Consider the following 26188-nt stretch of genomic DNA (forward strand, 5'->3'; position numbering starts at 1 on the left):
AGTGTCATGCCAATGTAGTTACCCCAGTCAAAAATTGTATCCCCAGGGCGGAGACATATGGAGGTAGATTTGTGTCTTCATTATTCGATGAAAAAATGTGTTTGAATGCAAAAATACATTTGAAACTCAAAAAAAAAAAAAAAAAAAAAATGCATTTGAAAGCTATTTTTCTTTGAATTTTTGTTTTGATTGAGGTAATTTATTTTTTTGTGATTGAAGCAACTTTTTTGATTCAAGTCATGTTGTTTTGCATTTGGGCCACATTTTGGCTGGGACATTTGTGTCTTTATTATTCAATCAAAAAATAAGTTGCTTCAAACAAAAAATATATATTTTCAAACAAAAAAAAATCACTTCAATCAAAAAAAGAGAAAATTCAATCAGAGAAAAAAAGTTTTTGAATGCGAAAAAATATTTGAGACTCAAATATTTGCATTTGAACACTTAATTTTTAAACGTTTTCATTGATTTTAGCAATCCTTTTTGTTTTTGGGCCATATTATGGGTAGGACATTTGTGTCTTTATTATTCAATGAAAAAAAATAAGTTGTTTCAAACAAAAAAAAATATATTTTCAAACGAAAAATCACTTGAATCAAAAAAAGAAACATTTCTATCAGAGAAAAAAATTGAATGCTGAAAAAATATTTGAGACTCAAATATTTGCATTTGAACACTTAATTTTTAATTTAATTTTTTAAAATTGATTTTAGCGATCCTTTTTTGTTTTCGGGCCATATTATATTATGGGTAGGACATTTGTGTCTAAATCATTCAATCCCCCAAAAAAGTGTCTTCAATCCCCAAAAAATATTTTCAAGCAAAGAAAAAAAAATCATTTAAAAGATATAATTGCCTTCCCCTATTTTTTTTTTAAATATATAATATGCAAAGCAAATGACCGTCTAAGGTGCTAGTCACATGATCTGTTCGAAAAATAATTTTGACCCATTATAAAAATCTTTTTTTTCCCCATTTCATTCATTTTAGTTGTTTGCTTTAATGCTTTACAACGTTTGTACATATATAGGAAAGTCAGTTACATGCAGTGACACGTTTAGAGCACCAGGGGGGCCTGCCCCCTTAAACTCCGCTTATGAAACAATGTATCACGATATATCACGATATTTTGTCACACCCATAATCACACAGTCGTGTGATTAGCTCTGCACACCGAATTCCGCCACACGGTGGCTCTGTCCTTCTGCTGTCGATGCTCCTCTTCCTCCAGCCTCCGCGGTCGTGTGGTTCTTCCTCTCCTTCCTCCAACCCTCCAGCCTGCTCCACTCCACTCCACCCCCACCCTCCCCCAGACTCGTACAGCTCTGTCCAGTCTCCAACCTCGCTGCACAGTGCACACGCACCGCCGCTCCTCCAGCTCTGTGCAGCCCGCTGTGAAGATGGTCGGCGGCTTGTGTGCTCGCAGGCTGGCCCGTCGGTCTCGGTCCGCCCTCATCGTAGCCCTCACGGTGCTGCTGGTGCAAACGCTGATCGTGTGGAACTTCAGCAGCCTCGACTCCGGTGAAGATAGCCGGGGAGACATCGGCTCCAACGTGCTGGAGAAGAGGGACCGAGTAGCGGGCAACAAAGCCGCTGGCAGCGACTATTTCCAGCATGGGTTGCAGAGGCAGCAGCGGCGGCATCTTCCGCCGCCTGAAAGAGGAACATCTCGTCACATACAGCAGCCGGTAAGACACCTTCTATCCCTGCGTTGAACCAACCGTGTGGCCGTGGTGGATGCATGCAGCTGTTTTTGTAGGCTTGTCCTCCAGTGTATAATGCAAGCACACGGTCGGGCCTAAAACTGCACGTTTATTATTGTTGTCTTGAACGTAGACAGCCCAGGAGGCAAATAACAGCAAGTCTGCTGACACACACGTGTGGTCTCTTTGCTCCTATGATGCTGAGGACAGGAGGCACATCACTACTCTCCACTCCTGACTGCAAACGCAAATACCAAAAGCTGTGGAGAAAACGTGAACTCAGTGGTGTTGGCCACTCTGGGGCACAATGACGGCATGAGATGACAAATCTTTCCGTATGCCTGCTATCTGAAAAGATTCCAGATAACAGGATCGCCTCGTCTAAAATTCATGTAAAATAATGTAATGTTCTGCTTTTTATCAATCTCGTTGCTTTAAATGACTATCAAAAAATAATCAAGGTACTCACTAAAGCCAAAATTGAAGCTCATGCGCTGCTTTGATCTTCAATGCAATAATTATAAATGCATTTGAAAATGAATAATCACTTTTGATTGACACTCTCAGAGAGGTATGGATCTATCATTAGGATCTATCAATAAGATCTATTTGTACCTCTGAAAGCTATAAATAAAAATATATACAAAACATAACAGAGTGCAGTTCTGCACAACTTAAATGAAAATTACACATATATCAGCAATTTCTGTATTTTAGACAGAATATTTTATAGAGTGCTCATTCATTGTCTTGCATTCAGTTGTTCAGGAGCCAATTTGGCTGAGCGCTTGTGAAAATTTGTATCACAATGTTCACTATGAATGCATTGTGGAACCAAGAAAAATCCAAATACAGTTACAAGGATTACATTTTTTTTTACTTATTAATTTAAATTTAATTTTATATATTAAACATTGGTTTCTACATGTAAACCCGTTTATAATCTACCAACTTTAATGAAAAATGCAAATATTTATTTATTCACTCAGCTAAGTTCTGCGCCCTGGAGGTTGCACAGTGAGCAGCTTTGTATTTTAACAGAACTTTCACTCAGCATGTTATTCATTTTTACAGCCTGGTGACTGGTATTAAATCCTCAAAAATTGGACTTCTCTTTCACGTGGTCTCACAAGACGTTAGGCTGCCCTAAAGAAATTGGACACAGTTGTGTCTGGCATTCACGCAGCATTTTTCCTTCATAAAACTGCCAGCCGTTTAGTGGAAGACTGCATGTGACCTGTAGTCAACTGTGATGCGTTATGATAAACTATGGCCTTCTCACATATCGTCAGTTCTTCTGAGCCATGCACTGTTTCATTTGTCTCCTTGACAGACTATAGAGTGATAGTCTCTTCTTATGGTGGTACTGTTCGTCCCACCTGCCAGCATCTTAACAGTAAGAAGTCATGTTATAAGGATGCATTGCTTATCTCTACGGATACAGATGACATGAACAGTAAAAAGGCTCTGAGTGTTGTAATTGAACACTTTGGTCATTGTATCACTGCTAATAAGGACACAATCCTTTTTTGCAGTTTGTTTTGTCAGCAGGATTTTACAAACAGTAAAATATCGGCAGAGGGCATGGCCTGATGAAAATTCCATTTGTATCTGATATGAATCAAAATAAGCAGAAGCAATTCTGAACCTGTGACACTTTAAAACCGAGGTATATTGTCAATCAGTAACCGGCTGTCCTGGCTCGAGATAGAGGAGTGGATCCATAAGATTTTTACTTTGGCAAAAACTGCAAATATTTTTTCCATATGTTTTCTCCCAATATTACAACATAATATATACAGTGGGGCAAGACAACATTAAGGGAAATTTATCTGTGTAGATTACAGCTGGATGGTAGGAGAAAAATATGTTACATGTGATATAGGAGCTGAATATCACGAGATCAATATTACTGTTATCTTTAAAATGTTCCTATAGAGATTATATTTTTATTGTCCAATAAAATAAATATTTCAGCAATTGGCTGGCAACCACAGAGTGGACTCTGCCTCCTGCTCATAGTTAGCTGGGATAGGGTTTCAACACCCACACGACCCTTGAGAGGGTAAGAGGTATAGAACATAAATGAATGAATGTAAGCCTACAAAAATACCTTTCATCTCTTGAGCCATCACTTGAGAACTGTTTTAGAGACATGACTGGCACTCTGATAGGTCAAACTTGATATATGTTTAAAATATTCAACAAAGCAAATAAAACATACATACTTTGGTATGAAAAAGTATCTGAACCTTTTGGAATTTCTTCATTTCTGCATAAAATCACCATCAAATGTGATCTGATCTTTGCCAAAATCACACAGATGTAAAAACAGTGTCTGCTTTAACTAAAATCACCCAAACATTTATAGGTGTCGTATTTTAATGAGGATAGCATGCAAACAATAACAGAAGGGGGAAAAATAAGTAAGTGAACCCTCTGCCTAAGGAGACTTAGGAGCAATTGAAACCAATTTTTACCAAGCATTTGTGGTGTGTGCCCAATCACTGATGAGTTGTTTAAAGCTGCCCTGTGCACTATAAAACACACACCTGGTAAGAATTGTCTTGGTGAGAAGCATTGTCTGATGTGCATCATGGCTTGGTCAAAAGAGCTGTCTGAAGACCTGCGATCAAGGATTATTGATTTGTATAAAGCTGGGAAAGAATACAAAACCATCTCTAAAAGTCTGGATGTTCTTCAATTGACGGTCTGCAAGTTGTCTGCAAATGGAGAGAGTTTGGCACTGTGGCTTCTTTCCCAAGGAGTGACCGTCCACCAAAGGTGATGCCAGGAGTTCAGCGTAGAATACTCAGAGAGGTAAAAAAGAACCCCAGAATGTCTGCTGAAGACTTACAGAAATCACTGGCACAGTCCAATATCTCTGTGCACACACCAACTATGTATATGTAAAATTATGGCCATGCATGGTGTTCATGGGAGGACTCAACGGAGGAAGCCACTGCTGATGCTCGTTTAATGTTCGCGAAAAGGCACTTGGACACTCCACAGACATTTTGGCAAAATATTTTGTGGAGTGATGAAAGCAAAGTTTGGGAGTAACACACAACGTCATGTGTGGAGCAAAGATGGAACAGCTCATCAACATCAACACCTCATCCCCACCGTGAAGCATTGTGGATGGAGCATTATGATTTGGGGCTGTTTACTGCCTCAGGGCCTGGACAACTTGAAATCATTAATAGAAGAATGACTTCAAAAGTTTATCAGGATGTTTTGCAGGAAAACCTGAGGCCGTCTGTCAGACAGTTGAAGCTAAAAGAGGATGGATGCTGCAACAAGACAATGATCCACAACACAGAAGTACATCAACTTCAAAATGTTTCCAGAAGAACAAAATACACGTTATGCAGTGGCCAAGTCAAAGTCCAGACTTGAACCCCATTGAGATTCTGTGGTATGATCTAAAGACAGCGATTCATGCCAAAAATCCCAGGAATCTGACTGAATTACAGCAGTTTTGTAGAGAAGAATGGGCCAAGATTAGTCCTGATCAATGTGCCAGACTGAGCTGCAGCTACAAGAAGCGTCTGGTTGAAGTTATTGCTGCCAAAAAGGGGTGGGCACAAAATATTAAATGTGATGGCTCACTTACTTACTGTATTTTTCCCTCTTCTGTCATTGTTTGCATACTATACTCATTAAAATATGAAAACCTATAAATGTTTGAGTGGTTTTAGTTAAATACAGTTTTTTTCATCTGTGTGATTTTGACAAAAGATGAGATCACATTTGATCATGATTTTATGCAGAAATGTGAGAAATTCCAAAAGGTTCAGATACTTTTTCATACAACTGTATATATTTTTTTATTTCTATGACAAGCATTTGCAATAAACACATGCTATTATCGTGCTGTTCATATATATTTTTTCCCCAATATATTGTATGTCCCTAGTACAGGGGTCAGCAACCTTACATACTCAAAGAGCCATTTTGAGCGTCTCCTGCCAAAAATTAAAATACCAGGAGCCACAAACCCCTTTGACATTGAACATTTAAAGATTGAATGAACTACAACAAAAAAATAAAAATTTTGAATTTCGCTATAGTATTTTTTGTATTAGAACATCTCCATAATCTTTGAATTTAGAATTAGGTTTCATAACTCTACATTCTCATTTAAATTCTAATCAAATACTCGTTAACTTATTGGTTGCCATTGACGGTGATCGATATCCTATCCATTTGAAATGGACTGGACGTCTACTCGTGATAAACTCATTTCAATTCATGGCAGAAGCATGAAAAGCCCTTGCACCATCCCTACCAACATGACCTCAGGCTGGCCATCAAAATCAATGCATTGACATTAAAATAAAGCTATAACTAGCTTATTTTTCAACCACTTATTTTACCAATGTCAAATCATCGGTGATTTACTCAGTGCTTGCCATTGAGCGAGTTAGATGTCAGATCCATTTAAAGTGGGTGGCGTTCGTTCATTCGCTGCCACCCTCCCACTTCAAATAGATATGACGTCTACTAGTTATAAACTCATTGAAATTCACAACAGAAGGATGATCGAGCGTCTAGCAATGTCAGTGGCACTGAAAAAGTTAACTGCCTTAGTCACAAAGAGCCACAGCAAGAGAATAAAAGAGCCACATGGGGCTCTGGAGCTGCAGGTTGCTGACCCCAGCCCAAGTATATTGTAGATGGGCAATTTATTCAAGATTGTTCAGCCTTGGCAGAGGTTTTATTCTAGCTTTGTTCATGTTGGGCATTACACATTTCAAGACTATGCATGAATAAATGTTTTCTTTCATCTCTAAAACAATATGATTTGAAGTTGTCTTCATCATGGATTTGTTTAGCAAAATCACGGGACGTTTATCACAATTGCATTATTATATGCTGACACTAAATATATTCAAATGTGTTTCATTCATAAGACTTGGTCTTAATCTGCATCCATAACCTTTTGGAGTAAATGGCAAAGTAATAGCAAGTCATCACCTTGAGACACAAAACACAACCCTAATGAGGGTCCACCAGCCATTTAAGTGGTCTGTCAAGCTTTTCCACTCTCCTGTGCTGTAGTCCATACATTGGACATTCAATTAGTCTCTTAGATGCATGCCTCTCCTCAGTAGATGATGACTGCTTTTTTGTGTGCGTTTGTTTTGCCTACCTATCACTGTGGGTGGCGAATGTAAGTGGATGTTATAGAATGTGGTTTGGCAATGCAGAGTTCTCCTGCCTCAAGGGTGATGCATAAACTCTGATGTTCGTGAGGCACAATGGCTCGTAGAATTGAAAGCAGCATTTCTTATCCATAGTAGAAGGAGCCAGAAGCCGTAATATGACAATAGCTGGTTTTTGATGTGGCATCTGGTGGTGAATGGAAAATATGATGGGTATGTGATTTTAGCTGTTAGGATTCATAATCATCATTAGTGGTTCTTTTGTATTGTGGTAAGTGATGCAAGTTCATGGAGAAGGAGACGCAGTATGTTTTACTTTTAGTCAAGTCCAGTCTTCTACTATCCTACACAGTATTTTTCCATCTTCTCTACCCGTGAGACTCGGTTTCCCTTTACCAATTAATCATTAGACCCTCTGCTTAGTTGTTCCTTACGCATTTTCCAACGGGAATTGGCATCACGTCACTGTAATTATTGAGACTTTAAATATTTAAGGGTAGACATGAGAAATTGTTAATTTGCCAGATTTAAAATAATTTGGTTTTATCAGGAGGTAGAGGAAGTTTTTTTAGGCTTCACATCTGGTTGTCAGTTTTTCTTCCCGTTTGCCATTGCATACAGTTAGGGTGTTTCCACTGGGTATCCACATGTTGTAAAGAGTTTCCTTGTTAGTCATTGTATACTGTAACATGTAATATTACCTTAGTTGTAAGCCTTTCCATCTCCATTACAGTGTAAAAATCCTTCAAAAATCTGTCTCATGGGAAATATAGCAGAAGGTGCTTTTACACTGATGTCATATTTCCACATTTGCATTATAGTTTGCCCACAAAAACCACCAATATTTTTATTACAATGTCCATTTGCTAACAATTTGAGTCACAGTGACCCATTTTCCCCCCAAAGCGAGTGTTCGGTATATTTAAAGAAAAGAAAACAAAGCAAATACTCTCATCCTTCCAATGACATGTCATCTGCTTTAATTAGAGGTCGACCGATATGAGATTTTCAAATGCCGATGCCGATACGCCATTAAAAAAATTACAGCTGATTGCCGATATCTGAAGCTGATTTTGTAAGCTGATATTTGAGGCTGATATACTTTTTTTAAAGCATGTAGATTATGAAAGGCAATTCTTGAAAAAATGCTTCAACAGCTTCAAATTTACAATGATGACCTGAGACTTAAAGGATTAATTTGGTCAAGTGGTACCAAACCAACGAATGCAGCACTTCTTTTTATAGTTGTTGACACTCACGAAGAACAGTGCATTGTTTTCAAATAATTAAACCCCCCAGGACGTCACAACGACATGTAAATAAGTGAGAGTGAGTGTTTAAGAGGATGCTTGCAATGCTAACGCAAATACTATGCTAATGCTACAAGTTACATTTAGACTGTAAGTATCAAACAATAAACACCTGAAAAGTGTAAAGCAACATTGCACATTCTCTCATGCAAGATAAAAAAAAAAAATCTTACAATATTTATACAACAGGCAAGCCTGAAGCTTCTAGTAGCAGCCTGCATTCAAGCTACTGCAGGGTCCTTCCGGCGTCCTACCATCAGTCAGTGGGGGCCACAGTTGCCCAACAAAGATGCCTGATCAAAATAATTTTTATCAGCATATTTTCTTAATTAATCAGCCGAAAAATTCCATACATTGGCCCAATATATCGACCGGCCAATATATCGGTCCACTTCTAATTTTAATATGTTTCAGCTCAGAGAAATTGAGATTTAAATTTGTATGGTCCGTACGTCTCAGATTTCCTTAATTAGGAGAAAACGGACAGCATCATTATCACTTAACAACTAGGGCTGTCAAAATTATCGCGTTAACGGGCGGTAAGTAATTTTTTAAATTAATCACGTTAAAATATTTGACGCAATTAACGCACATGCCCCGCTCAAACAGATTAAAATGACAGCACAGTGTCATGTCCACTTGTTACTTGTGTTTTATGGTGTTTTGTCGGTCTCTGCTGGCGCTTGGGTGCGACTGATTTTATAGGTTTCAGCACCATGAGCAATGTGTAATTATTGACATCAACAATGGCAAGCTACTAGTTTAATTTTTGATTGAAAATTTTGCAAATTTTATTAAAACGAAAACATTAAGAGGGGTTTTAATATAAAATTTCTATAATAATAATACATTTCTAGAGCGCTTTTCAAAACACACAAAGACGCTTCACAAGAGACAAGGAATCACAGTACGATAAAAAGGTATTAAAAGGATAAAAAATTAAAAGCACAATAAAAGAAGTAAAAAATATAACAGAGCTAGGGGTTATGGTGGGTAAGAAAGAGTGAAGAGGTGTGTTTTCATAACTTGTACTAACATTAATCTTTTAAGAACTACAAGTCTTTCTATCCATGGATCGCTTTAACAGAATGTCAATAATGTTAATGTCATCTTGTTGATTCATTGTTATGATAAACAAATATAGTACTTATGTACAGTATGTTGAATGTATATATCTGTCTTGTGTCTTATCTTTCCATTCCAACAATAATTTACAGAAAAATATGGCATATTTTATAGATCGTTTGAATTGCGATTAATTAATTTTTGAGCTGTGATTAACTCGATTAAAATTTTTAATCGTTTGACAGCCCTAAATTATACCCACCAGGATGTCACGATGACATGTAAATAAGTGAGAGTGAGTGTTTAAGAAGATGCTTGCAATGCTAACGCAAATACTATGCTAACGCTACAAATTACATTTAGACTGTAAATATCAAACAATAAACACCTGAAAAGAGTAAACCAACAATGCATATTCTCTCATGCAAGATAAAAAAAAAAATCATACAATATTTACACAACAGGCAAGCCTGAAGCTTCTCGTAGCAGCCTGCATTCAAGCTACTGCAGGGTCCTTCCGGCGTCCTACCGTCAGTCAGTGGGGGCCATAGTTGCCCAACAAAGATGCCTGATCAAAATCATTTTTATCAACATATGTTCTTAATTAATCAGCCGAAAAATTCCATACATTGGCCCAATATATCGGTCGACCGATATATCTGTCCACTTCTAATTTTAATATGACGTTTCAGCTCAGAGAAATTGAGATTTAAATTTGTGTGGTCCGTACATCTCAGATTTCCTAAATTAGGAGAAAACGGACTGCATCATTATCACTTAATAACACTTAGAATTTCATTTCATGTTTAATGATCAGTGTTGGGCACGTTACTTTAAAAAAGTAATTAGTTACATTACTCACTACTTCTTCCAAAAAGTAACTGAGTTAGTAACTGAATTACTCTATAGTAAAGGTAACTAATTACCAGGGTAAGTAACTATTTCCGTTACTTTAAAAAGAACTTGTTGTATGTCAAAGAATTATAAATTTTCTGAGCAGTATTCGAGTCAGTGGAATAGAGAAGAACAGACAGGTAGTTAACTTGTTAGGTGCTTCAGCAGACTTGAATTGCTTACCACAAATGTCGACAAACGCTTTGCCCCGGGACTTAAATTACACATTACATGCAGGTTCTTTCCTTTAATTTTGACAAACTTGAAATAGTGTCTATATCTCCACCTCTTAAAGGACAATTTTTCTTCTGAATGCTCTGCCATCCCGACCCTGTGCATCTGTTTTGCGTGTGTGTGTTTGCCGCACGCGCTGTTCCGGTTTGCTTGTGAAATCACCGGCTCTGATTGGCTTACTACGACACATGACTCTAACCCTCAGCCAATCACAATCACTTCCATCGCATCTCTCGAGGGGTTGCATTCAGGTAGGCTCGTTTCCCGACAATTCACGTCACCTTCAAAGGGTCTGCCGTCCTCAAGATGGAAGCAGAATTATTGCTGGCTGACAGTGGGAGATGGGAACGAAGCTAGCATCAGGTGTAGTAAACACAGAAACGTTACCAAACTTTGGAAAGCATTGTCTAATTGAATGAGCAGGGACAAACAGCTTGGAGTCAGAAGTACGTGCGCTATTCTCGAACCTGAACGCACCCCAAGTCTTGGATGACAAATCAACAGAGCAGAGAGTCGACTCGACACGGCTGGTAGTTTCTTCAATTTATTCAGAGTAAGTAACGCACCGCTTTTGACCGTCAGTAATGGTAACGGCGTTGTAACGGCGAAAAAAGTAATTTGTTAGATTACCCCGTTACTGAAAAAATAACGCCGTTACGTAACGGCGTTATTTATAACGGCGTTACTCCCAACACTGTTAATGATATACAAGGTCACACATAGTGTGTAGTTTGTGTAACGGTAACCACAAATCTAAAAACTGGGGTGCAATTGACCACAACTGTAATCACTATGACGCCACTCGTAATTTTGTATGATGCTATCAATACTTGAGTCTGAGAAATTTATTTCATTTAGATTTTCGGCGCATGTGAGTACAAATGCAAATTATTTGGGTTTTAACAGTTTTTAATATGAGTAAAAATCTTGAAAACGCAGGTAATAAAGTTTTGTGAACACAACTCAAATATCTACGACGACGAATCCATTCCAGTGGACATGAGTAAAAAAACTAGTCAGATGATGTCGAGCTATTATTTTGTTCAACGCAACTTCCTGTTTTGGTATTGTTATTTAGTTAAAAACGAGATTTTCGGACTGAAAGCAAACTGAAAAAAACTGCAGCACTATTTTCGCTGCATCTCTTCAAATATTCTTAATATTGTTGGTTCATAAAATCTGTTGCACTACACTGACTTTTTTAAGATAGCCATCATATGCAGTCTTAGAAATCGCTACATCTTGAAATGAATGTTTTGCCAATCCTTGTGTGATGCTTGATAGCATGCATTTTTGGCATTAAAAAGTATTATACCTTTGTTCTGTGTCTCATACATCCTTGGTTACTGCATTTATTTCTATCGCATTTCAAGTGCCAATCACTGTCAGTGTTGTGTGTTATTGCGAAGCTATTTTAAGCAATTGTAATTGACTTTTAAATTGGCACTCTCGTGGAAGAAAAAAGGTTGATGCAATTTTAGCTATTCTACTTTAAACAGGACTCAAGCCATATATAATTATAGGCCAGAGACACTATGTGGTTGCATGGAAAAAACAAAAACTCTAGCATCCAGATCAATATATCATAACAGGCTCCTCTATGAAACATTTAATGAATAAAAAAACAAAAACAAAATTTAGCATACTGATCAGTCTGTCAAACCATCTTCGGTCTTTCAGCTGCTTTATCAAATGCCGTTCAGTCTAAAATGGAGGTGGAAGCATACTCAGATCTGAGGGAAGCGGAATGCACCTCATACTTGAAAGAGGCACATCGAAAACCTCAGACGCTTTGATGTTGAAGTGTAATTTGTACACATGACACCATCGCACTTTGGGAAAACATTTCATTATCATTGTAACACATCTTAACAAAAAATGAGTTTGGAGCTGATTTTACTCTTGAAGCACAGTGCTGTCATGGAATTTTAAGACTTCCGACTATTTATTGTGCACAGACTGAAAGTTTGCGTATCCATAGCAGCTCGAACACAGACACTAGCCTGTTAAACACCCCTTGGAGCACAGGTGCTGAAAGTTCTATAGGCCTCTTCAGTGCGGTATCCATGTAAGATGTCTGAGGGTCCTTCTCAGTTTCTGTGCTTACTTTGTGTGAAGGACGGATAGCCCCTCGACTGCTCAACAGGTGTTCGGATGTTAGAAATTCTACACACAAGCGGGAATAGAAAACCTACTGGAATAACTCATCTCTGCCTTGTCAGCTCTGTTGACTCTCACTTAGGAGATGAGAAAAAGGGCAAAGGTCCATGTGCATCATGTTTAACAGTGTACATGGTTACTGCATCATTAAATTGAACAGTCTGGGTGAAAATGTAACATCTGTACATCTTAAGTGGGCAGCTCCTTGATCTTTCAGGCACTTACCAATTGCCAAATAAATGCCTTCACACTCGTAACCCACCATCAAAGATGATTTGTCAAAGTCATACCTTCCTTTGCGTGTTCCTTAGTTTCATGTCATTCACATAGTTGTCAAATCTCTCAACGACCTCATTTTGCTGCTGCTGCAGTAGTATGTAACCATGAGATTCTTGTTTTTCCAATCTTTCCTCTCTGGTACTTCCCTTTTATATTTTATATAATCACTCTTTAACGTGGTTGACAAAGGCATGTTAATTAATCAAGTCAACATTTCTTTATTACTTTTTACATGTGTCTCCAAGGACACAAATTTGCTATCCCGCGTATATGGAAATTGTAACTTGTAAAACATCTGCAACGAGTTTTGCCGTGACTTAAAATTCAAGATGCACTGATTTTTATACTTATAGGGCAGCTGAAGAGGTTTTTGGATTTCGGTGTAATTTTACGTATAATAAACTTTGGACGATTTCGTCAAAACAGCCATGTCATTTTTAACGCGTAACTGCGAGGATAATTTGCATTTTTTAAGTTTTTTTTCGCGCTCCGTTAATAGTCCCTTCCCAAAGTGTGACGTAACTCCCAGAAGAGAACAGAAGACTGTCTACAGCAAGCACAGCAGCAGCAACAATATCAGTGATATTTCCACTGAAAGTAAATATTCAGGATCCCTCTTTCATACGCAAACGATGGCAAAGGCTCCCAGGAAAGATTACATATAATTAAGCCCTACATGTTTGAACCTGAGGCGTCAGATGATGATGATTTACCCGGCACTGCAGACACTGGTGATGACGCCAGTTGGCAGTTGGACACTTCACAAAAGGAAGGGTGGTAGGCCCATGTCTAGTCGGAGTGTGAACCTCTTGGTACCTCATGATACGATACGATTTGCAATACAAAACTCATGATAACGATGACCTGATGATATGGCGATACAACGATTGTCGATATATTGGTCAGGAAATCATTCTAGGATATTCTACAAACAACTAATAAACAGAAAAAAAACAAGCTTCTGTTGTGAATTGGAATGAGTTTATCACAAGTGGTAGTGGGAGGGATGGCAGCGAATGAACATTCGTTCTTTCGCTGCCACCCTCACAGTTCAACTGGATTGGACGGCTATGGCTCTCAGTGGCAGCCAGTGCTAGGCAATGAGGTAATTTTGGGCCATTTAAAGTCATTTACCCATTGATTTTCAGTTACTTCCTGTTGATTTGGGGCTATTTTATGGGTCACTTCCTGTTGATTTTGAGTTACAGAACAGGAAGTGACCTGGGAATCACCCAAATGAATAGGCAGTGACTCAAACTCAACAGGAAATGACCAGTAAATACCCTAAAATAAACAGCAAGTGACCTGTAAATGCCCTGAAAATCGGACAGAATGACTGAATGCTCTGGTTTTGAATGAAGGAATGTTCCCAGTCTAAATGGATTGGGCGTCGAGCATCATCAATGCAGCCTTAGAGTTAACTGAGACACTATTATGGTGGAAGATTTTGGTAGCAACTTGTTGGTTCCTTTTTATTTTATTTTTTTAGACATTGACACCTTTTTAAAACAATATCTCGATTCTTGGCAGGAGCATATCGATAACCTTTTAGGATACGAAGTATCACGATATATCACCATTTAGAGATTTTGTCACACCCCTAATGTCTACCATCGTGATTTCTCTCCGAACCTTTCTTTCCACATTCTGTGATATAAATATCAGTAATTGCAAAAACAGACGAGTAGTTATATAGATATAGTATTGTAATTGATTGTAATTGATATAATAGGATCAAAAATGACATTAATAGACAACCTGCCAGCTGTCTTATGACAGGCAAGCAACAACAACAACAACAAAAAACAGGTCGCTATCAAGTAATAAACGTATCAAATTGACATGAATAGATAACCTGTCAGCTAAATTGTGACAGGCAAGCAACAACAACAAAAAAACTGGTCGCAGGCTCGACGAACGGGCAGTTGGTTTTGCCTTCCTATATCAACAAAATTGCATCAAATTTTAGAATTAGAAAAGCCAGTAAGGGGCTTCTTACGTCTTTGAAAAACCAAGGTTGTTTCCTCCTAGGCTTTTGCTGTCGTCGCATCTATGTTGAAAACATAGATTGCTCAGCCGGGGACAAGTTCCTCCGCTTGACTCTCACAAAAGAAGTCTCGAGCCTTCGTGTGAGAAATTCAACGCTACACATTGAGATGGCATTATCAATCTCGTGCGTAAAACGCAGAAAATATTTAAGAAATTGGGTACCGTGAGTTTTGAGAGAGTGAATGATGCATTCAATACAATTTAGCCAAGTAAAACACTCATGAATGGAATTTTATGTCTGCCCTTTATGCACAGCTGTGCCAGAAAAAAAAAAAAAAACATTAAGTTCAGCCTTAGACGTCTTACTGTAATGTTGTGGTGAAAATATATTTCTTTGTTTGTGTGAAACGTAGTGTCATATCCAAAGAAACACATGTCAAAATTCCATAAAATGTGTAATAGTGTGTTGTGTCGAAGATAGCTTCAGTCACGTGAGCTATTACACATCCCATCCTTTCAACACTGTTGGAAAATTTCATGTCCAAGCCATCGAATGAAAGTTGCAATCTATGAGATCACAGTGACAGTTGATCTCAATCGAGCTAAGCAAATTGTGTTTTTTTAAAACTCCATTTATATTTGCACAGATTGTGTTTTCTTGTGTGTGCTCAGCATGACACCCTATAATCTAAACGCATCAATCACCAAAGCTGAGGTCATCTCACCAACTATTGCAAGGTACCCCTTTAGCCCCCTACTTTAATCTTATTCCCCTCCTCCCATCATCCTCTGCTGCTGTTACAGATGGTTTCATTCCCAACACATTAATAACACATCATCCAGATGAATGAAGCTGTATAATACGTAGCGTTGCCAATAATCCCGTAGGTAAGAGGCTTAGCAGACAACCCCGTGAGAGACAAAGACAAAGATATGAGGGGGAAGGGGGTGCGGGGTGAGGGCAAGTTTTCTCTCTTTCTGAAGTCTGGTGTCCAGGTTGATTTTGCTCCTACAGATATTGCTGCACAAATTTTTTACGGTCGGCATATTTGACCAATTGATGGTCTTATTTGGACAATTGCTTCATTCGTATTGTGCTTCCCAAAATATATAAGTGTCTTTTATGAGTTATTGGCACATTTTAAAAGTTAAATTACTAGGACACCCTAATAACTAACGTGATGTCAGGGAGGGAAGAGTAAGCATTCCAGCTCGCTAGGGCTGGTAGCATACAGGGTGCACACTTAATTGATCAATTGTCAATTGCAGGACCTACTGTTACTACAGTGATAACCATTCACACCAACATTAAAATATTTAGTTCAATGATTTGTTAGTCTTTTGCAGTGGTTAATTACATCACTGCTAATAAGTCAGGAAGGAACTACCATAATTTCCGGAGAATAGAGCAAACCTGACTATCAGGTGCACTGCCCAGATGTCCCAGAATTTATGGAAATAAAAATATATATCAGCACCTAACTATAGGCATGTCTTGAGATAGCATATTTACATAGAGAGATGTTACATAGATTCTAGGTGTGTAACGGTAAACAAAAATCTCGGTTCGGTACGTACCTCGGTTTTGAGGTCACGGTTCGGTTCATTTTCGGTACAGTAAGAAAACAAAATGCAAAATATAAACGTGCTAGTTGTTTATTACACACTATTGTGCTTTCAACAATAGGAACATTAGCCTATCCAAGCTAGAATCCTGCTCAAAAATAGAAAATACAATATTCTGAAATGTAGATATTTTGAAAAACAAAATAAAAATAAATAACATGGGCTCACACTCTTTCTTTAAAAAAATATCTGATGTGCAAAATTGAACAGTTGCAACACTGAAAAGTTTCTCATATTAACTTTACGACCACAGCCTCGAAAAGTAAGGTTTACATTACATTACGTCAGAAACTCGTTTGGTACACCTCCGTTACGAACCGATCACCCCGTACCGAAACGGTTCAATACAAATACATGTACCGTTACACCCCTAATAGATTTATTAATCAAACATATCGTTACAAAACAAATAAACACACATAAAGACGTTGAGTTGCATTCTCCTCATTTATATGTAGCAGTCATCAAGTCCGACTCCCTGAAACCTTAAAAAAAAAAAAAAAAAAAAAACACTTTAAAAAAACAGATCACTGCATTTATAAAGAAGAAAAAAATAAAAATAAATTTTACCTTCCTGTCTTAGCTTGAAGTGGAGAAAGTCCTCTTAAAAATTCCCACCATATATATACTCAGGCCACGGGCTAACGGTTATCAGCAATAGCCCTATTATTACAAAGTGAAAACACACAGGGCTAAACTAAAACTTTTCCTCTGTAAAGGGATCAAGCATCGGACGGAGCCTTCCTGGGTGATAAAGTCCTCCGAAGGAAGGTTGAAAATGGCTAATCAGCGCTAGCATAGCATAGCATCACTCAGGTCATGTTGCTAGCAAATAGAGGCGTGCGAAATTTCCAATTCTTAGATTATTGGCGATTCGGCCAAGGAAGATTCGAGAACGATTTACAAACATCCAAATTCCGATTATTGAATTATACCAGGTAAAGCGGGAATAAAACACAGTCGGTCTTCGGGAAGGAATGAGGAATGGACCGATGAGTAGATATCATGTTCAATTCATGCCGCCAGATTAAAAAAAATAAATAAAATACCTGACTGTGGCAGATAGCCGCTACAAACAGCGCCAAGTTTTTAGTTGCTACAAACATACAGCAACATACGGCTATGGTAGATATCACATATATGTAGAAATAGATGCGAAATGACACTTGCCGACGCTAGTAAACAGCGTCCATCTTAAAGCAGTAGACTTCTCTAGAAGGCTCTGTTGTCGCGAACCTAATTACTTTTTAACTAAAAGACCCCTAAATCGGCAAAATCTCTACTTAAATCCATCTTTAAATGATGAAACAGTTTTAAAACTTTGACAAGTCGGAAGCAGACAGAAGGGAAATTATGGAAAAACGGGAGCAATTTTAACATCTTTAACTGTTGATTCACAACATTAAATGAATTAATTTTAGTTTAAAGCTGTTGATATTGAATGGGGACTTGAGTATTTTATTTATTGTTTTTACCTGTTAACTTGATACTGAAATAGTAGTTTGGTTTAGCCTGAGAGGATTTTTGAACAATTTTGGAACTAATGTACAAAACATTAAAAATGGGGGGGTGGGGTGCAGTGAATCAATACCCGATTTATTATCGAATCGGAGCCTCTGAATCGTAATCTTAATTGAATCGTTAGGTGCCCAAAGAATCCCACCTCTACAAGCAAACCCGAACAAGGATAAAGTTCAGCTGCAGTACAATTTGCGCTTCACTTTGGGCAAGCAGGACCACAGCGAGAGCAGCGATCTTGAAAACTGGCCCGCTCCAGACACGTGGACGAATCTATAGTGTCGTTGAAAGCAACTCGACAGGCTCTTCCTCTTCCTCTTTACATTTTAACACTCCATGCCTACTCTGATTTTGTTTTTTCCCCTCTCCTTTTGACTCCTCTCTGTGTACGCTTAGCTTTTGCCGACTGCTTCAAATCATTGCCTGTCCTTTTAGTTGTTCTTTGCAAACTGTGGATATCCTTTCTTTAAAATGTGTTCTTTTGTAGTGGCACATAGCATCAGATAGCCTCCTATCCGTCTATAAAAGTTTTTGATGAAGTCTTACGACGCTTCTGGAAAGCTTTGTTGGCGCTAGTACAGCAGCCGAGAGTCATGTCATGGCAAAATTTTGATATCGATTCTTTTAAATATGTCTAATCATCCATGGTTAGACTTTACGGCAAAGTCGCAAAATAGCTACAAGCAACATCGCTGACTTTTAACAAGCCAGAGCTGCATGTGTGGTGCCTCACAAGTTGGCATGTAACTGAAATTAATTATGATAGTATAGACTGTGAATGACAATAAAATTAATAGGGGTCCATTTTTTGAATCCGATATCGATAACTATCTGCTCCTCAAAGCCAATACCGATATCGATAACTGATAATAAATATATAGTTTTTAAATAAAAATTCAGTTTCTAAACCCCTGGAGGCTGAAAAAAACTAGTGGTGGATTCAAGATAGATTTGCCTTAACCAGATTTTTCATGATGACATGAACATTATTATAATGAACAAAACAAAGACAAGAACAGTCGTGACTTCAAATAAAGTGCCAATATTTTTTTTTCAAATAAATATAATTTGAGTCAATCACAATCAATTAGTCAATGTCATTGAAGAGGTGTTCCCTGAACAATGAACACTGAACTAAAACATAAACCCAACGGTATTGTGCTTTGTCATCAGATAAAAACATTTGGTGCTATCAAAAGGCCTCTCTATAACTTGTAGAAATAACACTTTAAAATGCAAACATTTGCTAATTGCCATAGTAAGGTTCATCGCTCAATGATAGAAAAATAAGGCCTCTAGAACGGTAACAAAACTAGTCTAGGATTCAAGTAAAGAAATACTTACAGGTAAATGTTGATAAATTTAACTGAAACAAGAAGTGCATTATGATTCTTCACAGTATCCAAAAGTAAATAACTATGACACTGAAACAAGTTATAAATTTAGTGAAAGTGCATTCCTCATTATCATATATGGTAGAACAAAAAGCATTAATGGCTAGCCTTATAATAATCCATATAAAAACCACAGTGAGTGAACCCATTTTCAAGGAAGCATGAGATTTCTTCTTTGTACAGTACGAAATCCTTATCCAGCCACTGCGCCGTCAGACCAAGCAAGCTGACAGGACTAACATTACACGTCCATATGTCCGTGGTGAAACTAATGTGCCGTGCATGGTTGCCGAGTTGGACGAGTGTGGCAATCTCATTATAATTTGCCGGTAAACATTCATCTGAAAAGTGGCGGCGGCTTGGAATGATGAACCTGGGATGGGCAGCTGCATTCGCAGCTCCCGCGTCCTCGTACTCTTTTAAAACACCATCGAAGCAATTGTGATCTTTTAAGTGGCTTATTAAGATGTGTTGTAGCTCGACAACTTTTCCCCTCCAGGTGGAACTTAGGCTTTGCATGTGTTAAATCCCACACAACCGACGCCATGCTTGTTGTTTACTAGCCAGCCTTGCTGCACACTGCCGTCACTTAAGCGTTACGTCACAGAAAGGGAGCGCTCGATTTGTTGTAAAACTCCCACTTCCCAAACCACAAACAGTCACTGATACGTTGTACTGGCAAAACAGGAGTGGAAACAAACGCACACATCCCAGTCTGCCAACACCATGCCAAAAATATTTTACGTATATTATCGGTCCTCTTAATAATGTTATGATTAATTGGTATGACGTCATAATTCCTATTATCGGATCGATAATTATCGGACCAATAATTATCGTATACCTGTAAAAATGAAAACACTTTTTTTTTCCAAGAAAAAAAATGAAGATCGTTTCTAAAAACAAACAAAAAAACAAAACAAACAAACAAACAGACAAACAAAGATAACAACAACAAAAATGTCCATATAAAATTTTGTGCTGAAATGTTCTTTGTTGTGCTGATATTTCTGCCTTGATCACTTTATTTGTAGCCATTGTATTCCCTGAAGCAATCCCACTGAACAGCCTTCTGTTAGGGTCATTAGTCAGTTTGGAATATGTTTTTCTCTCAGCTGTAATGGCGACATCACGCTGAAAATCACTTGACAGCCTGTTGTTGAGGAAGCATAAATGGTAGCTTGCCCACTTTTCTGCAGTGTGACTGCACTGACATGCAACATGCTGATCCGCATGTTACAAGAACACGTAATCACACCCACATACACTAATAATGGCACTTAGCATGAACCACCTTGTTTGCTAGTTTCTCCTCCACACCATACATAATCTATTTGCTTTTTTTTGTGACTGCATACACAAGGTGAGAAAAAAATAAAAGGATTGCAATCTTAATGTGAAAACGTGGGTGATGATGATACTCTATGTCATGGTGAAGAGAGGGGTACTAACTTCCTATCTGTGTTTAAGAGAGAGTGTGGGGGTGTGAGTTGCGGGGTGTGTGGCAGAAAGATGCAAAGTGGACGAAAGCTGATGAAATGAAAAAAAAAATGTGCAGGGAAGAAAAAGAAAAGATAAATGTCTCATCCCTACTACAACGCCAACATTGACTGAAATCCTGAGTAATCCTCACAGAAACCTGGTTTGGTTTGAAGGCCTGTTAGTGTAAAACATTGGAGGGAAACCACAAACACAAAACATCAGGTATTTTATTTGACATCGTGTTTGTTGATGTAAACACGATGTCCGTCAAACTGATTTAGATAATTGTTTAAAATCTTCACTTTTCAGTTTTCTTTGTACTCGGTTGTAATTTTTTTTCTTAATTTTGAACCTTAGTTATGCTTCCAAAGTAAGCATCAAATACTATGGCTAAATTTACTGGTTAAAAAAATATAAGGGGGACATTTAAACACTGGAGTTTTCCCTTTAATTTTTTGAGAAGGGCTATCATTAGGAAATTGATGGTATTTAAACACTGCTAGTAAAAACATAAAGGGAAAACTTAAACCTTTCAGTATTCCATTTTTAAGAAATTATTTTTAGTGTTTTTGCAGTGTTTTATAAAAAATAAAAAATTTTCAAAAAATGGCAACGACTCATACCATGATAGATGAGGCCCATTTAATGGGATGAACTCCAGAGGCATGCATTTGTTAATACAGTCAATATGCATTGGAAATACAATATTTATAAATAAGATCGGTGATACCATTCTTTTTTAAACCCAGTCTTCTGCCTACAATGTTATAAACAAGAAACACCAACATACAGGGAAAACAATCAGTCAGAGACTGAAGGCATGACTTCCAAGGTGTCAATCTACATGAGTGACACCTTAGAGGCGCATTCAACTCAGGCACTCTCTTGCAGCCTTGCAGCAAATCAAATATTGAACCACTAACAATTAGGGGCCCATTCTTAAATGGTAAATGAAGAGTACTTAGTGTATAAAAATGACCCACGCTGGCAACAGTGCCAAGGCTGATCACAGACATAAGTCCTCTCAATTCAACATTTAATGATGTTTGGGGGGGGGGGGGGGGCTCTGAAGATGGAATATGCTCTTGTGCAACAAAACATTACAAATTAAAGACTGAACATTGACACTTGAATCTTTGGGTAAGGTGCCCACTGAACACATAATAGCAGTAAATTTGTGGGAAAATCCCAAGCAGAACAGTCTAGTTCAGTTAAGTATGGTAGGCATTTCTGTGTTGCCATTGTCAACTGTGTAACAATAAAAATGGAATGAGAAGACCACAAAAACATCTTTTCAAACAAAGCTGGCCTTTTTCCTGTAATAAACAACCAGATGTGAAGAAAGATCACAAAATGCTGGCTTTCCTCTACTGGCGTTGGATACCCTTGTTTTTGAGAAACATGAGCTTCACTGAAATTATACTGTATTAGTGGGAACAAGGATCGACACTTTGGCATCTTAACGTTACGGTTCTAAATGACTGGCATTTTCAATTATCCAGTGTATTTTGGAGCAGCTTTGTAGACTATAAGATCAACTGATGTTTTATTCATGACCCATAACGTGCATTTGATCGACAATTCTCTCTGGGTTTGAATCTACGGGTGGCCTTGTTTACATAGGGCAGAAACATTTCAAGCATTGCTAATGAAGCATTATGTTAGTTGAGGCTGTGCACTCAAGTCGTGCTTGTTTCTGATTGGTCTTCACCATTTTCAATATGCTTACCTATCATTAACTCATCCACATCCATGTGGCTATTTACATTCAATCACAGGCATGCGTGCAGACACAACCCCCATTCTAAATTGCTCAACTTTAATAATGGACAATATGCAAAACGTACACTAGCTTTGTTTGCTGTTGTTAACTTCACACTTGCAACCAAAGCTTACATTATAGTATGATTCAGTATTTCTTTGCAAAAGTCTTTCATCGTTGCTTTAATCCTGTGTCACTTTCTTTCATCAGGTTTCATTTGTTAAAGAACAGTGCTTAAATACATTAACTGTCCTGTCAAAGCATATCAACAGTTCAGCCATTACATGCTGACCATACAATGACAGAATTAAGGTGAAGGTCATCCTGTCTACTCTAACACCATGAGGTCAGTGAAGCAGTTCAGCCAAGGCTGCCTTTGCCTTAGGCCCTAGCAGCACATCCTGTTTGAAGCTACTTGAGCCCATGCTCGCAATCCAGTACAGTGTACATCAGGACAAATCACTCCTAGGAGCTTTTAAATGTCTCCAACACTCCCCCACATAAATACATTCTTACTAGGCCCCGGGCATCATCAGACCTTTTCATGCCGCTGGCTCACTATAAACATATTCAGACACTGTAAGAGTAAATAAAATAAAACACCTCACACATGAAAAGAAGCTCTTTAGTATTCATACTAACGCACAAGGACCAGGCATCAGACTCATGCTCATTAAAGAACAGGTGTTTGCACCATGAGTGGCGCATTGTCTCTGCACTCAATTTGCTCACCTTCAGGCACACCCTTGTGCATATGCATCCACTTCCTCACTCTCTTCATAACTGCGTGCTGCCACTCAGCCATTCTTCCGTCTTTGCAATCCACGTCTCCTTCTTCCCCCATCTCAAGTGGGCCCGTCTTGCTGTGTCACTAAGTCACTCACTTGTACTTCAGACACCACAGGCCTCCCAAATCATCTTCAATGAGCAGCCCTGCAGAGGTTATCGCTGCCAGGGAGAAATTGCACTGTAATTGAGTTCCGTAATAATAATAATATTAATAATTTGTTCTTTACGCTGATTTCTTAGCAGCGTTGAATCATCAACAGCATTGTCGTCATCATTATCATCATGCCAGCACTTTAACAATGCTACGCATAAACAGTCACACATTCCCATTTGAGTTGATCTGCTCAATTCTCTCTCCTCAATTGCTCTTGTTCCATTGGTTTTATTTCAATCTCCTCCCTCTTTCTCTTTCCTCTGACTGGTTCCTCAGTAGCAGCTCGTCTGCCTGCAATCATCTTTCATATTTACGTTCCGTTACGATAGATACGATGCCTCAAAGGTACACTGAAATTAGAGGGTACAGGGAAAAACATGCTGATTAAAGGGTGGGCAAAGTGGTTATTGGAATAATGAGTGTAAAACTGTTTTCTGTACAACAAAAAATAATACTTGCCAGGTGAGAATATAGGATACTACCTTTTCTAAATTTTAAGAGTAAACACCTCAGGCAGGTGTTTATATGACAAGGTTAATGATAGCCATTTACTTTATAGTAAACTTGTTGTACCTATTTGTTCCTATTAGCTAAAAATGATGACTTTGTTTTGCACAGTTGACAGTGCTGCACTTCATGTCATTTTATAATGTTGGTCAAATCATGTGCTCACTTGCGCAGCACCGTTGCACTACTTCTGTCCTCACATTGGGTTAATGGCTCTCTGTATTTTCTGAATGTGTTAAAAAAAACGTAAATGTACTCTTTTTAAGTGGCTTGTTTGATATTACAGTACAGTGGCTCTACATACTAGGGACAAACTCCATGTATGCTTCTAAACTAATATTAATATATTCTATAAAGATGACTCTGATAGCCAGGTCTGCCTAAAACAAATTAACTGCATTATTTTATCCTCCACACTAAACATCTGCATTCGTATTTTTTGACTCTGTAGTGCCATCTCACCTAGGCTGACTTTTCAATCACGATTGACACATTTTCCCTGTTCACACTACAAGTCAATTTATTTTTTTATTTTTTATCAACATTATATCTGAATTGACTCTGAAATTGCGAGGACAGAGATGAAGCATAATAATTTTTCCAAGAGGGAGCAAAACCCCATGTAGAAGTGATGAAATGCAATTTACATAATCAAAATTGAAATATTGCTTATATATAAAAGCTACTGTCCTGTCAATATTGAATGAGTTTGGCAGCACACCCTTTAAGACTCATTTTCCACAATTTTCTCAAATCTACTCACACAAAGCTATGTTTTAAGGTCTTGTTGAGTAGTGTAGCAGTTTCAATCTTTTCAAAGGGACAGGGCTCCAGACTGCGACAAAATAGTTGCATTTCGCGACTAAAGTTAGAGCCAGTAGGAGTATTTTTTTCACCTACTTACACATGCCGACCAGCAAGATTTCATTTTTTTTACTGGCAAATTCCGTCAGAGTTAAAATCCACTAGTTGGCGGTAATGTAAGGAGCTGCTTTGCCAAGGGAAAATACAACAGAAGAATAAGAAGGTGTGGAGTTACAATTCAACAATACTTGACTGACAGCTACAACAAACCACGTCTCGTACAAACCACGGCCCTACAAACTGCGCTCACATGATGCTACGGTGGTAGCGTCTGGTGTGTCTTATAGATATCACATGTATATAGAGCTAGATGCGAAATGACAGACTAAGTGGCGTTAGTAAACAGCCACCATTTTAAAGCATTTGACTTCTCAGGCAGGCTCTGTTGTAGCGAACCTAAAGTGAGCAACTTTTTATCTAAAATACTCCTAAATCGGCAAAATCTTGACTTGAATCTATCTTTAAATGCTGAAAAAATTTTAACACTTTCACATCTCGAAAGTACACATAAGGGAAATAAAGCAATAACGCATTAACGGGAGGAATTTTAACAACTTTAACAGTTGATTCACAACATTAAATGACTTCCAAACATAGTAAAGGTTGCAATCTAGTTAAGTTTAGGCACGCCCCTGTGTCCACAATATTCCTGTGTCTAGTTACGTTTAGGGTACGGAATTGGGCTTGTGCCTATTGTTCCAAAAACCCTTTGAACTTCACATAATAATAGAATTCTTCGCACCACCGTTCCAACAGCAGGTGTGGTCGGGAGGGGGCGTGGTTTGTGTTAGGTGTGGTTTGTAGCGGCAGTTTCTTGGGTCTGGGCTGCAGCCAGACCCTTCTCTTATAATAGGGGAAGCAGGAAAACTTGACAGCATTTGCGAACAATGGCAAAAAGGACAATAAGTGACTACTTTCTTTCCAACAAACCGGCACTGTTTCAAAGGAGGCCAATAGGAGGAATAAGTCCGATTTAGGTGCGAGACACACGGGAGGCGAGTAGACATGTGTCGATTACCGGTTTGAAAATGTTCCGTCATACTGTCCCTACAGTATTAGCTATTTTTTATGTCCCAAAAATGCATGGAGAAATCCCTCTCTTGCAGCTGTAAGGCTGAACGCTCCCCCACTGGTTGTTGCTTAGTGTCAGTGAGTCAGCTGTGCTACACCATGGCTGGAGGAGGTGAAACTCCTGAACTTTTTCCCCCATCGAAGAAAACGAAATTGCTGGTATGGCAATACTTCGGCTACCGAAAAGTTTCAAATGCCCGCGACTTAGAGGAGGAGGGC

General features: G+C 38.3%; 1 protein-coding gene across 1 annotated transcript in view; it reads left to right on the forward strand.

Moving 5' to 3' along the window:
* The first annotated feature begins 1174 nt into the window (after positions 1-1174).
* The window catches only part of xylt1 (xylosyltransferase I), a 158362-nt gene continuing 133348 nt past the window's right edge, over positions 1175-26188 (forward strand). Inside the window, 2 exon segments of the mRNA XM_057842618.1 lie at positions 1175-1258; positions 1260-1688. Coding sequence (XP_057698601.1) covers positions 1214-1258; positions 1260-1688 — 474 coding nt within the window. The 5' untranslated portion in view covers positions 1175-1213.

This window comes from Corythoichthys intestinalis, chromosome 8 (genome assembly GCF_030265065.1).
Source record: "Corythoichthys intestinalis isolate RoL2023-P3 chromosome 8, ASM3026506v1, whole genome shotgun sequence".
Lineage (NCBI taxonomy): Eukaryota > Metazoa > Chordata > Actinopteri > Syngnathiformes > Syngnathidae > Corythoichthys > Corythoichthys intestinalis.